This window comes from Squalius cephalus, assembly GCF_949319135.1.
Source record: "Squalius cephalus genome assembly, chromosome: 21".
Lineage (NCBI taxonomy): Eukaryota > Metazoa > Chordata > Actinopteri > Cypriniformes > Leuciscidae > Squalius > Squalius cephalus.
Window position 1 is genome coordinate 18,871,475 of NC_137142.1, and position 13,173 is coordinate 18,884,647.

The 13,173-nt window shown below is 35.7% G+C and overlaps 1 protein-coding gene across 2 annotated transcripts; it reads right to left on the reverse strand.

Annotated features, from left to right (window-relative positions):
• Positions 1-3,875: 3,875 nt before the first annotated feature.
• Positions 3,876-13,134, reverse strand: slc38a6 (solute carrier family 38 member 6). 2 transcript variants are annotated; one of them, XM_079856397.1, is made up of 16 exons: positions 12,892-13,134; positions 11,467-11,588; positions 11,184-11,257; positions 10,959-11,011; positions 10,691-10,730; positions 9,920-9,998; positions 8,200-8,282; positions 8,058-8,116; positions 7,927-7,986; positions 7,094-7,144; positions 6,846-6,925; positions 6,656-6,756; positions 5,756-5,880; positions 5,537-5,681; positions 5,321-5,415; positions 3,876-4,694 (listed from the first exon to the last, which is right to left on the reverse strand). In XM_079856397.1, the coding sequence occupies exons 1-16, from the start codon at positions 12,976-12,978 to the stop codon at positions 4,611-4,613; spliced, it is 1,338 nt and encodes a 445-aa protein (XP_079712523.1). In that variant the 5' UTR covers positions 12,979-13,134; the 3' UTR covers positions 3,876-4,610. The 2 variants fall into 2 exon arrangements, with proteins under 2 accessions (XP_079712523.1, XP_079712524.1); XM_079856398.1 differs by lacking the exons at positions 5,321-5,415; positions 5,537-5,681.
• Positions 13,135-13,173: the final 39 nt, after the last annotated feature.

Below are 13,173 nucleotides of genomic sequence, written 5' to 3' on the forward strand. Positions count from 1 at the left end.
AGCTGTCATGCCCTTACATCTCACCATCTCTCTCTCTCTCTAGAGTTTTGTGAGGAATGAACCAGTATTAAAATAGGTATTCAGCACCAAATCACCTTTAATGGTCTTCATGGTTTAGCCTCCTCCCGAGTCTTCATTAAAGAACTGCTCTTTTCACCCAGAGCGCGGTGTGGGAGAGTTAAACTCAGGCCATTGTGAAGAACAGAACTGTTCTGGGCTGTGTTTCTCAAAAGCATCGTAAGCCTAAATTGATCGTAGAGAATAGAGACTATAGGTGGCAATTGTTCTACGATCAATTTAGGCTTAGAAACGCAGCCCTGGCCATAGAGATTTTACTGAACTCAGGCAGTTCATCCACTCAACAATTGAGTATGTGTTCAGAACAGAGTAAATGTGTATTTTAGGACATATGTGTGCCTCTGGTGTTTTATAGGCTATTTATATATAATTTCATTGTACGCACATATAAGTCTTAATTACTAAGACTTATTAATTAGTTACCTTTAAAGTCTTAAAACAAGCTGTTGACCCAGGGGTAAATTGTAACAATTGAATTTGCTATTAAAAAGCTTATACGGGTCATTGACGAATAAGATTTTTAAAGGTGTAAAAAAATAGAATGGAGATATAACTATATTTGAAACCATTTTTTTAGTTTACCTAGGTGTTAACAATAAGATTTTGTGGTTTGTACAATCAATTAACACTGTTTTTTGTCATTTTTTACAAGATGGAAAAAATGTCACCAAAAAAGTCATTCGGTTTAACCACTGATTTGAAAGTTAAAAACTGATTTGACATTGATGTTGAGATATTATATAGTGTGTACCACAGAAGAAATATTTAAAAAAATTATCACTGATCTCATAAATGTAATCATTTATTGGAGTACTCTAAACACTCCAACATATTCAAGTAAAACATTGCACAGGGAAAGGAGAAAAGGGGAAATGTAAAAAAAAAGAGCCTTATCTGCTTTATATTTGTATTATTGTAGTTCCTTTAGTTATTAAAAACAATATTATTCCATTTAAATATTTACTATATCGGTTTTACCGAATGACCTTTTGACACTTCAAAATCTTTAAAATACCTTTATATGTAGTAAAATATAATTAAAACCTTTTGGATTCAATAAAAGAGATCAAGTTGTACTACCTTACATACTTTGGATGTTATATATTTGTTTTTTTATTATTATTAAGGCCTTTGGACAAAAAAAAAAAAAGACCCGTCACGTCATTGACCCATACACTGTAGAAAAATATTTGTTGGTTTAACTTGAAAAAAGTAAGTAACCTGGTTGCTTTAAAAATTTTGAGTTCATTGAAATAAAAGAAATTGAGTTAATACAACGAAGGAGATTGGTTTAATCAACAGAAACTCAAAATGTTATGTCATCTCGCCCACATGAATTATCTATTTGACAAAAGAAAAAATGTTGTGATAACAAATCACAAAAATATTTTTTTACAGTGTATTAAGCAACAAAAAACAATTCATGAAACTGTGACATTAAAAGTATAAATTGCATAATATTATGACATTTTAAAGACATAAATGTAAAACAAACACCTTCCCCCGAAAAAAAGATTTATGTAGGCCTACAAGTAGTCTCTTGTATGTTAGAGTGATTTTATTGTTTTGAGATATAGCAAAAATATATCATGATGACATTTTAGTTTAGAGGACACACTTGACAACAAAAAACAATTGATAGTTACTAAGATGTGACTGCATCCCACAACAAGCCCCAGTTCACGCATGCCTACTTGTTCACTGAAGCTCTGTTATAGACATAAACCATACCTGACCAAACACATGTACACATGTACAAACTCCCATTCAACACCCATATACAGTACAATCTCACACATAGCAGGAGTTTGAAATAGTTCCCAAATCTGTCATTTACACACACACACTGTTTCGCTTACATTTATTGAACTGTTGCTACTCCATGTTAGGCCGTGCGACTCGTAGAGATGTGGATGAGGTATTTATGGGTGAAAGGCCAAAGTGTGTGTGAGTGTGCGTTTACTGGCTGGTATTATTACTCAGTGTTTGGGAATGGCAACAGCTGTGGCGTAAAAAGAAGAAAAACAAAAATCAGAGAAAGAAAGAGAGAGTGAATGATGGAGTGAGTGTTCAGGGAGACAAGTTAAAAAAGAGTGACAGGGAGAGAGAGCAGAGAGGACAGAACCGAAGTGTTTTAAAGCAGAGGAGAAAGTGTGTGACTCAGGGCAGTGTGTGTGTGTGTGTGTGTGTGGGGGGGGGGGGGGGGGGGGTTAAAATGAACTCCAGATGTGATATGGTCTCAGCTCAGACCAGGCGTCAGAAGCAGAATTAGAGGTTTTAGAAGGCAGAGAGAGCGAAAAAGAGAAGAAGAGTCTTAGAGAACACATAAGAGTCACAATAGAGGTAAGTTAGTGTGTGATTGGGTGTTTGTTTCTTCCTAACAGAGTCTTCAGAATGATTTACTGAATGCCTGTGACACAGGGAGCACGGTTACTGATAGAGCATGAAAATCAATTCAGGAGGAACGAGAAGAACAGAGATGAAAAAGTCCAGGGAAAAAGCAGATGTCAGCATGAAAGGACCAATCAGCATGAAAAGAAATCAGACAGTCATATAGGAAAATCACCTTCTGTAGGCAGCGGTTAACAGTCAGCAGATGTTTCTGCTGGTGTGTGAATATGGATTGCGGTTTAAAGGTAGAGCAATCTGCAGGACTAAATTCAGGCTGAAAAGAGACATAACTCCTGCCTGATACCCAAGAGCCGTGGATCTCATTTTCCACTCTTTGAAAGTTAGCATGAAATGCTGTTTTAAAGGCTTTTTTTTTTTTCTTTACACGTTTCCTCAAAAGGCCCACACATGATTTTTAAAATGTCTTACTCATGTATTTACTGACTCACAGACACTCACATCTAAAGTTAAAGGGTGAATCACAAAACCTTTCAAACAGTTCACCCCCCAAAAAACAGAAGAAACAAAGAGGTATTGTGACATTTCTTATCAAAATTATGTAGTTATAAAATAAAAAAGAATACAAGTAAATATAAATGTAAGTAATGACCCATTATGTTTGTTGTATTTAGATTTTTTTTTCCAATACATTTTTGATGTAATGCTATAAAATGACTGCAATGAGAAAGCTAAACTGTCTATATGCATTGCTAATGATTTAAAAAAAATGCATAAACACACACAAAATATTGCAATAAAAAAAAAAAAATATACTTTTTTGCCAAATATTTTTCTTTTGTTAAACATGGTGTTTTTTTTTTTTTTGTGAGATTCACCTGAACACCAATCCTCTGCAAACCATAAAACACCTCATCTCCATTATATCTCACTACACCATGGTTTCATCATGCGCTTTTGGTGATGTCACTCAAGTAACCATGTCACACAAAGCAGTTCTCTTATCACTGACCACATCCCTCACCTGCAGCTGAAATCTTACGGCCATCCTGAGCTGAACAATGCTTTATTATTCACACTTCAGGAATAACACAACTGCCACATTTCTCGATGTAAGCCTATGCAAGATTGCATGTCTGTGAATGTGTTACAGACAGGCTTACTTTGGGCGGTCCCTCAAGCTAATGCAGCATATTAGAAACAGCAGGAGAGAGCAAAGGCCACAGACTACACACACACACACACACACACAGAGCATTTGTTTTCCATTATCTGACATACAGAGAACCCTCTGTCCAAATCAATGAAGAAAAATCAGCCTGTCTATCAATCTTTCTCACATGCAAACCAGCAAAAACACACAGTAATGCTTGGATCTCTTAGACTAAACATGGATCACAGACTCCATTCCAGATGCCACAGTACACAAGCCAGTGAGAAACAAGTTTTAATTCGTATTTCCCTTTATTTATTTAATTTCACATAAAAATACATACAAATTGTCCTTTTGGACATTTAACAGTGTTTCAATGGTAAAACAAACAAACAAACAAACAAAAAATATATATTTTCAATGTATTATTTGTATTTAAAATGGCAAGAAAAAAAACTTTCTAAACTTCAATCATCACAAAAAATCTTTGGATAGTGTGTTGGTGAAGAAATATCCTGAAAGGTCTGAAAAATCTTCAAAAATCTAATCCATATAAAGACAGTGAATAAATCAGTTTTTCTTTCCAGACAGGCACGATCAGAACAATTTTCCAATTCATTGAATGTGGATATTAGATTTATGCAGATATTTGGTTATTGGAAAAAGCTGCTTCATTCATTGGTTTCATCTGTCTTTTCACAGACGGCAACCGTCTGATTCAAAGATTGTCAAACTCGGGTGTCGTTCAGACATTCAGAATAGATTGCTATGCATTTCATTGCTTTGCTGGATATTGTGGGTTTGATTGTGCCTCTGTTCAGTATTCAAGTGACATTACAGGATTATGAGAACATTAGGAGTATCTCATCTCATTAGGATTCCCTTCTTGAAGCAGCATTTGGTCCAGTAAACAGAGTCTGACTAGTGTATAACCTGTAAAATAAGGTTCTTCTTCAAGGCGAGACAACCAGGATGTGTTGAGCTCACGACTCATACAGTGCAACGTGTCCCACAATGATGAAGTTAAAGGTCAAGGACCTTGAACCCAGGAGACAATGATGACACACAGGCTCAGCACACCCACAACCAGGCCAATGACCAACAGAAAAACTGCCTAGAAAAGAGGAAAGGTGGAAAAGATGCTTATGGAAAGAACACTAAAGAAAGCGACATAATAATCAACATATCAAGTGTAAAAAACAAACTTTACGTTACAAAAACATGTAAAGTCAGACATAATGTACACTACCGCTCAAAAGTTTGGGGTCATTTGGATTTTTTTATAATGTTACAAAAGATTTCCATTTCAAATAAATGCTGTTCTTTTGAACTTTCTATTCATCAACGAATCCTGAAATAAACTGCATCATTGTTTTCACAAAAAAATTAAGGTCTGGTCTCACAGCCAGGGCTTTAGATTAAGCCAGGATTAGGACTTTTAGGGCATTTAAGTGGCTTTTCTAAACGTGCCTTAGAAAATAACATTACTGGTCTGCATCTTGAGACAAAACAACGGCACAGACATATTAAAAGATATTAAAGCAAAGAGCAGTTATTTAAAATTGTAGTAATATTATATATATTTTTGATCAAATAAATGCAGCCATGGTAAGCATAAGAGGCTTCTTACTCCAAACTTTTTAACAGTAGAGTATAACAAATGGGTAAAATTCCCTCAGAACTAACAGTCTAGTGCAAAGCAATGCATGTAGTACTGAATGTATGCAAGACTTTAGATACCCCTGCTGAATTGAGAGATCTGATTGGCTCAGAGCTGATTCTCAAATAAAACATTCCCGGATACACAAACAGCAAACATGTGGAGGTCGTAGAACCTGGAATCACACATGAAAAGGTATGCAGACACACACGCACACAATACAAACATACCTGTTTAACTGTTGAGCAGTAAATTTAACAGTCAAGCACATACAGAGCGTATGGACAAACACTCACCGACCACACCAAAGACATTCCTGATGTCAGGGACGAAAATAGCAAGCAGCAGCACAAGAGTGAGGATGAAAATACAGGAAAGTGAATGAGAGAGCCAGGAGAACTCCCTCTCTCTCTTGCATAACATCAACAACGCTTTACGTGCCTGAGAGAAAGAAAGGAAGGATTTGTTTTCTGAATTTCTTCTTTGAATAGTTCACAGTCTGGTGTTTGACTTACTGGGAAGTGAATGAGCGGCACAGTGAGCAGAACGGCCAATAGAATCGCGAGACGCACTGACATCACCAAAACATCCCGCGGTAGGTAGGCGTCGTATCCTAGCAACAGCTCTGATTCCACATGTGCTGCGGATAAAGAATGTTAGATCAGATCAATCAATTTATCTTTATTCATATTGGAATACTAAATTAATATACACTGGCTCTCATCACATTTTTAAAGATACTTTGTGAAACCGTAAAACAACTTTTCAAATATTAGTGTTTCAATAGCGGTGCGCCTGAATCTTCAGCCTCACTGCAAAGGGATCATGTTTACTACAGTTGTTAATGTGCATTTGCAGTATGAATTGAATGTGAAATAAAAAGAAAGATGGTTTATAGATGGTTCATTCTATCAAGTTGTCTTAACTGTATGCACACAAAAGCAAACACACACAGTGAAGTACTATCAATGTACAAATAACTCTTATGAACCTGTTCTTTTTAGTGAATCAAAAAACATACAGTACAACCAGGGCAGTCTGATTCATGAGCAAATGACACTTGACTATGATTCAAAATGATGTGTAGTTTAGGTTTGTTAAACTTAAACCAGTGTAATTACTGATGGTTTGCTCATATTGTAAATTTTTGGTAATTAAAATTTATTTTAAGAAACTCCATTCAGTAAGTCTAGTTATCATCTCCAAAATAAAAATGGTAATTTCACATCGGTTGGATTTAAAATAACGGTCAGGGTCTGACATTACTTCCAGCTCTTTTGTGACACTAAAATGTCACGTCAAGCGTTGCATTGTGGAATACAGTAGAGGGATGAAGGTCGATCTCCAACAGCATTATTAACACACAAAACAAACACTTTGAGGATCTTGTTGTGCAGCTTGAGCAATGTTCTTACAATAGAAGGTGAGGTATCCAAAAAGAGCAGAGATCAGATAGACCACGAAACTAAGAGAGATGCTGACATTTGTCACATTCTGCATTCTCCGTTTTGTGGGTCTGAAAAACACACATATTCACACCATAAGGCAACAACAGATTATATATATATATGTGGCAGAGGCTCAGAAAGAACTGAGTGAACTGACCTGTGTAACTCGCAGTAAATGGGTAAAACCGCCGTATGGCACAGGAAGGAGAAAGCCATTGTTGGGACAGCATAAGCACTCTGCAATGCGCACACACACACACAGTCATTTCTCACCCTCCTGATGTGTGTGCGGTTATGCTATAATATTACAACTAATATTTGGGTTTCTAATAGTCCTGCAAGGCGGTCTTTAAATCAAAACATAGCTCTCCTTTCTCAGGAAAACACAGACACACACACACTTACCTTACTAGAGATCGCAAACAGTTGTGGGGTGCACTCGGAGGTATTTAAGCTCTGCGGATAGAAAAACAAAATGTGAGGTTGATGTGAATATGAAGATTAGAATGAAATCAGGACAGGAAAAGAATGAAAAACTACTTTCTGATATTTAGATTACAGTATTTGTAACTGAATATCAGGAAGTAAAGGTTTGACCTCGGGCTCAAGAGGGTCAAAGGTCACATCCCTTATTAAAACAACGCTACTTCCAGTTTCTGAAGGGTTGGATCCAAACGTACTCCACAAAATATCTGAGAGTTAAAAAACGTCTTTAGTAAGGAAGCCCATATACGCTACATAAGAATTTTTTTTTTTTACCAAAGCATGCTTTTTTTATGACATAAAAACTCAAAATTGTGGCACAACAAGACATATTTATGAGATGAAAGTCAAAATTGTGATAAATCTCAATTATAAGTAAAAGAAATTCCAAATTATGAGAAAGTCAAAATTATGACTTTCATAATTTTAACTTGTCAAGATTTTGACTTCTTAATCTCAGTCATGACCTTTTAATCTAATAATTATGAATTAGTATATGTCTGGTCTCAAAATTGAATAAGTTAAAGTATGTAAATTTCAACTTTTATGTCAATATACTTTTTATCTCAGAAATATTTAGTATGACTTGTATCATAATTTTGACTTTGTGTGGCAGAAATGGGTTTCCATACTTTAGCCTGTCTGTTGTAATGAAAAGGTTTTAGATGGGTCGTACTGAAGTCTATTATTGTTTTTTGGGTATTAATTTGGGGTGTATTAGGCAAGTGTGTGTCTGTGTGTGTGTGGTTCTTTACCAGGCTCATAGTGGAGTTCAATGGTAGCGGACAGGGAATGGACCATTTTTTCACCACCACCTGTGAGAGAGATGAAAACATCAACATGGGAAAGATAGAGAGAGACAGATAAATAGAGAGACTCAACTCACCACTACAGTAAAGAACAACATGAAGATGAATGCAAGACTGCTGGTGTATCCCAGGAAACCTGAGGAGAAGACAAAACCAAAGATATGCATTCTCTCTCACACATAAACAATATTGAGAAAAACAAACCCTGATGATACTCACCAATCTTTGGAAGTAGAGCCAATGGCAACACTACAATTACAGTGACTAAAATCAGTAGGACAACACCATTCTCAAACCACTCTCTATGGAGAACAGAAAAGAAATGCATGACAAAATGACACAAAGTGAAGATGATGCACACACATTTAAAGATTTTGGGGTCGGGAATATTTGTCTCATTTTATTAAGAAGTCTCTTATGCTCATTTATTTAAACAAAAATACAGTAAAACAGTAATATTGGAAAATGACATAATTCTTTACAAATAATTCTAATATTTGCTGTGCAAGAAACATTTCCTCTTATATTCCTACTCTTATTGTTATTGTCACAGTTAAAAAAAGCTGTGCTGCTATTTTTACAAGTTCATAGAACAGCATTTATCTGAAATAGAAATTTTCCTAACATCTTTTGCCACTTTTGATCAATTTAATACATCCTTACTAAATACGATAGATGATAGGTGGATAGATAATCCTGACATATCAAGGTTTAACAACATATCAAGGTTTCCACAGAAATATGGAAAAAAATAAGGAAAAGTATGTGTATTGATGCTTTGCCAATATTAAACAAAAAATGATGATTGAGAACTGAGAGACTGAATCTTTAACAGGTTGGTGTTTATGAGAGATCTCCTGTGGTTCTCTCTTAAAAACAGGGAGGTACTAGACAGCCCAGCTGATCCGCTCGCAGAAATGAAGATAAATTACTCCACTGAAAGAATAATGTTATTTTACAGTAAATGACTACAGTTTCAAGTGTGTATACTGTGGCCGGGTTGTGATTTTTGCTCCTCCCAGAGAGAGAGTAGTAATGTTTGTGTGTGTCTGGGTCTGGTCACAGTAATTGTGCTGGTGAAGGGAATCTTGGGCAGGCACGACTCTCATTGGGCAGAACATATGTGCGAGATTTACGTGAACGGACCTGTAATGCAAACCAGCTGTGTGGGGACGGGGCACAGTCAAACCACAGCTCAGAACAGCGGCTAATAAAATAATGACCGTTACATTCTTACTCAGGAATACTTTCTCTTTTGGAAACTTGCTTAAAGGCAGAAGATCGAGAGAAAGAGTGTTTATCTGCCAGTGAGTGAATGATCCCTTGTGAAAGTGTCCTTTTCTATCTCTTTTCCTGAATCGTGTTTCTATTTTGTCTCTCCCCGTGGATTTTTCTGTGGATTCAGCCAGATTCTGTTTTAGTATGAATTCTAGCACACTGAATTCAGATGTAAATCATATTTGTTCTGATAAACCATATACGATACCATTCAAAAGTTCAGGGTGCTTCTTAATATTTTAGTGGAAACCAAACCATGATACATTTATCTTTTTAGGATAGTTCAAAAAACAGCATTTATTTGAAACAGAAACCTTTTGTAACATTATAAAAGTTTTTACTGTCACTTTTAATCCATGTATTGTGAAATAAAAATGTATTGTGTCCTTGCCTAATAAAAGTATCTTTATTAGATACTTTTCTTTCATTTTAATCTGAGTTTCTCTCCAAAATGACACTGTTAACAAGACATTTCTTTGGTTGTTTGGTTTCTACTTTTTGTTATGCTCATTTTAAACATTTAGTATGATCTGATTAGCAAATATAGTTTCTTCAATAAGCATTTCAATTTCAGTGAGAACAGAAAAAAAATTATTCATACTGGAAACTTGCATTGCACATTATTAGAAGGGTGTGGTAAGGCCAGCATATATTTATTTACCCAGAACTCTCTGTGCTCATGAACCCGGTGATGGCTGCAGGCATTTCAGACTTCAAGATGAACAAGTAGCTGGACATGGCTAAAGAAAGAGAAGGACATTATAAATACATGTTATACAACTCCTCCTACATGCACTATAACAGCTCATAAAGCAATCTCACGCACGCGCACAAATCCACTCAGAAAAGCCAAACCATTCCACAGACAGACACAGCCTTTTTAAAACCCAGCACAGTGCTGAGGTCAACATACTCTGAACTAACACTAACAGCCACAAATTCATATCACATGGTCATATATACACACAGAGAATAAACCTGACTGCAGCCAAACATTTTTCTCACACAATCAGACACTTGCTGCCATTCTAAAGACAATGTAAAAGTGAGATGAAATGACTGTTAAGTCATTATGGTAGATTAATAAGACATAGTCTGTTTTACTGCTACTAAACACCACATAACACACAGAATACTCACTACAGTTCACAGTGAGTAGTGTGGAGTGAAAGACAGAAAGAAAGAGAAGAAACAGTTTTAATTTCCATATTGACTTTACACCATTATTTAGTATAGCTGTTGTTCAGAGGTTAACCTGCTATGCTAACTTCTTTGGCAATACATAAATTAAAGTCATATCCTCCCAATAAAACGTGTTCAAACTGAGAGAGAGAGAGCAAAAGAGAAAGAGACAGGAGACTCTCTGCCTCTGGGGTAATATTAAGTAATATAATTTAACCATCTAAATAAAAAGTGAAAGTGAAAAGCTCACCTCCAATGTTCTGAATGAGAATAGTACAAGCCACCAGAATCTGCACAAAACATGTAAAACATATTTTACAGGAGTAACAAGGCATATTTCACATTTATAGTGAATTTAGTTATGATGAGTTCTTGGATAATGAGAATGATGAGTTATTTATTCATATAACAAAATGAAACATTGCAGTGCATTATTCGAAATTAAAAGCAGGAAATCTTCAGACAAAGACAAAATCAAATAAATAGAGCTAGGTATTAGATCTGTGATATTAACCAACCTTGCCAGGTCTGTTGAAGGCTTTCTCTCCAAGTGCTTCATAAGAGTTGATGCCTAACATACATAAACATATGCAATAGTGATCGGTTACAATGTACAATCGTGAAAGATCATTTCAGATTTTTGACCTGATGTACAGCTTGTGAGGAGTTATAGTCACAGATTATGTAAGGTAAACAGGAGTGAGTAGGGTAAAGAAGAGGTCAAAAGTGAGAGTTGATATTACCTGTCTTGTCACAGAGGAGCAGCAGGAGATGGATAGAATAAACAGCCAAACTGGAGACCACGAGCAACAGAATACTGTGAAGAACACATGCAGAGTTGAAAAAACACCTGATCTTCAAGCTCAAAGGATTGCTCATTGTACGTGCCTTACTGTAACTGCACTTTTTGCTTAAAAAAAAAGGGATACATGCATCATATTTTCTGTGGTAAGCAACATTATACTACAAATGTTGTCAACAAAGCTGAACTTGTATTGAATCTGGAACACTGTGCGTTGCGTTTACCTAAATCCGATAATGCCCGTATTGGCCATGGCATACGAGAGACCCAGGATGCCACTCCCCATGATAGCATTCATCATATTAAAGGCAGAGGACATGAAGGACGCACCTCTAACCTGAACATCCTGTGAGGAAGATAAATGCATCAGAAATTAAACATGACAGCGCAGCTCACACTGGAATAAACTGAGGCTAATTTAATCCTAGACTTTAGGCAAGAGACAAAGCATGCACAATGAATGTCATTACTGTCTGCTTACACACTGCATTTCTGAAAGCACAAAGGGAAGCGAAATCTTTGCAAGCAAAGACAATAAAATTGCATAAGATCAGCATGTGATGTGAAAATGACTAGAATGTGAAAGATGACATGATGTGAAATACACATACTTGATCCATTTCCAGCACAGCTTTATAAAACTAGACTAGACTAGACTGGATTTACTTTAATAATGCACATTTATTTTCTTTGACATGTCATATAAATTGTATTCATTTATGGCACTGCAAAGCACTTTGTACATTTTATACTGTGCTAAAAAAAATGAAGCTTATTATTATCAAAATTAATATTGACCCATCAAAAAGAGTCTTCATTTTAAACAATTCTATCAGACAAAGAATGCTTTAAGTGCTAAAAATTGTCATCTTAATGTGCAGTTTAAAATTTTAGGAAGCAGCTAATACTAAGAATTTTTACGCCATTTTAATAAGAAACAGAATAAATGATGGTAACAGGGTTGACAACATGGGGACAACCTCAATTCTTTTAAATATATTATTATGTCCACTAATATCTAAAAATCAAATAACATAATAAATAATAAATACATAATAAAACATACATATGGAAGCCCATTTCCCACCACATAGGCCTAAGTTTAAAAAAATCATGCTTTGGTAAATCATATAATTATTAAGTCTACATTATGATGTCACAATTATGATAAGATAATAAGTCACAAGTACGAGACTAAAAGTCAATTATTAGAAATTATTACAATTATGGGATAAAAAGTCAATTTTACATAAAATGTGAGATTCTATATAATAACTATGATATAAAAAGATGACATTTTGAGATAGGCCACAATGCGACAAAAAGTAGAGATTTATGTAAAGTTAATGATTATTACTTGTCCCATAATTTCACTTACAATCTAATATTTCCCAATTATTATATCATAATTCTCATGTGGCGAAAATGGGCTTCCATACATAATGATAATACAAAATTGTTTATATGTGCTAGTTTAACTGTTATATGCATAAGCATATAATAAAACAGTAAACCGAAGTATCATAGTTATTGTCAGTCATTATTTATACATTTTCCTGCGGGACAGAAAATGCAGCCCTTTCGTTCTTCGTGTTCTGGTTCTTCTTCTTCTTATTTCTGTAACTGAGCAATGACTGGCTGTGTTTTACCTGGGCTAACAGCGGTCTGCTCTCCTCTCCGATGGGCTCATACTCGCTCTCCGTCTGCACGCTGTAGTTTGCGCCGCTTTTCCCCATGTTCCGCCGTGTAGTGTCTCTTTACTCTTCTGCACTGACCGAAAGCCGGCCATTCGCTCTTAGACGCCGCTGGGTCCGTCAGTACATGTGCCCTGCTCTCACACCACCGGCTTCACAGAAACACAAGCAAACGTAAACATCCCTATTCACGTGATTATTGACGAACGGTCACATGTCTTTTTATAAAGCACGTCA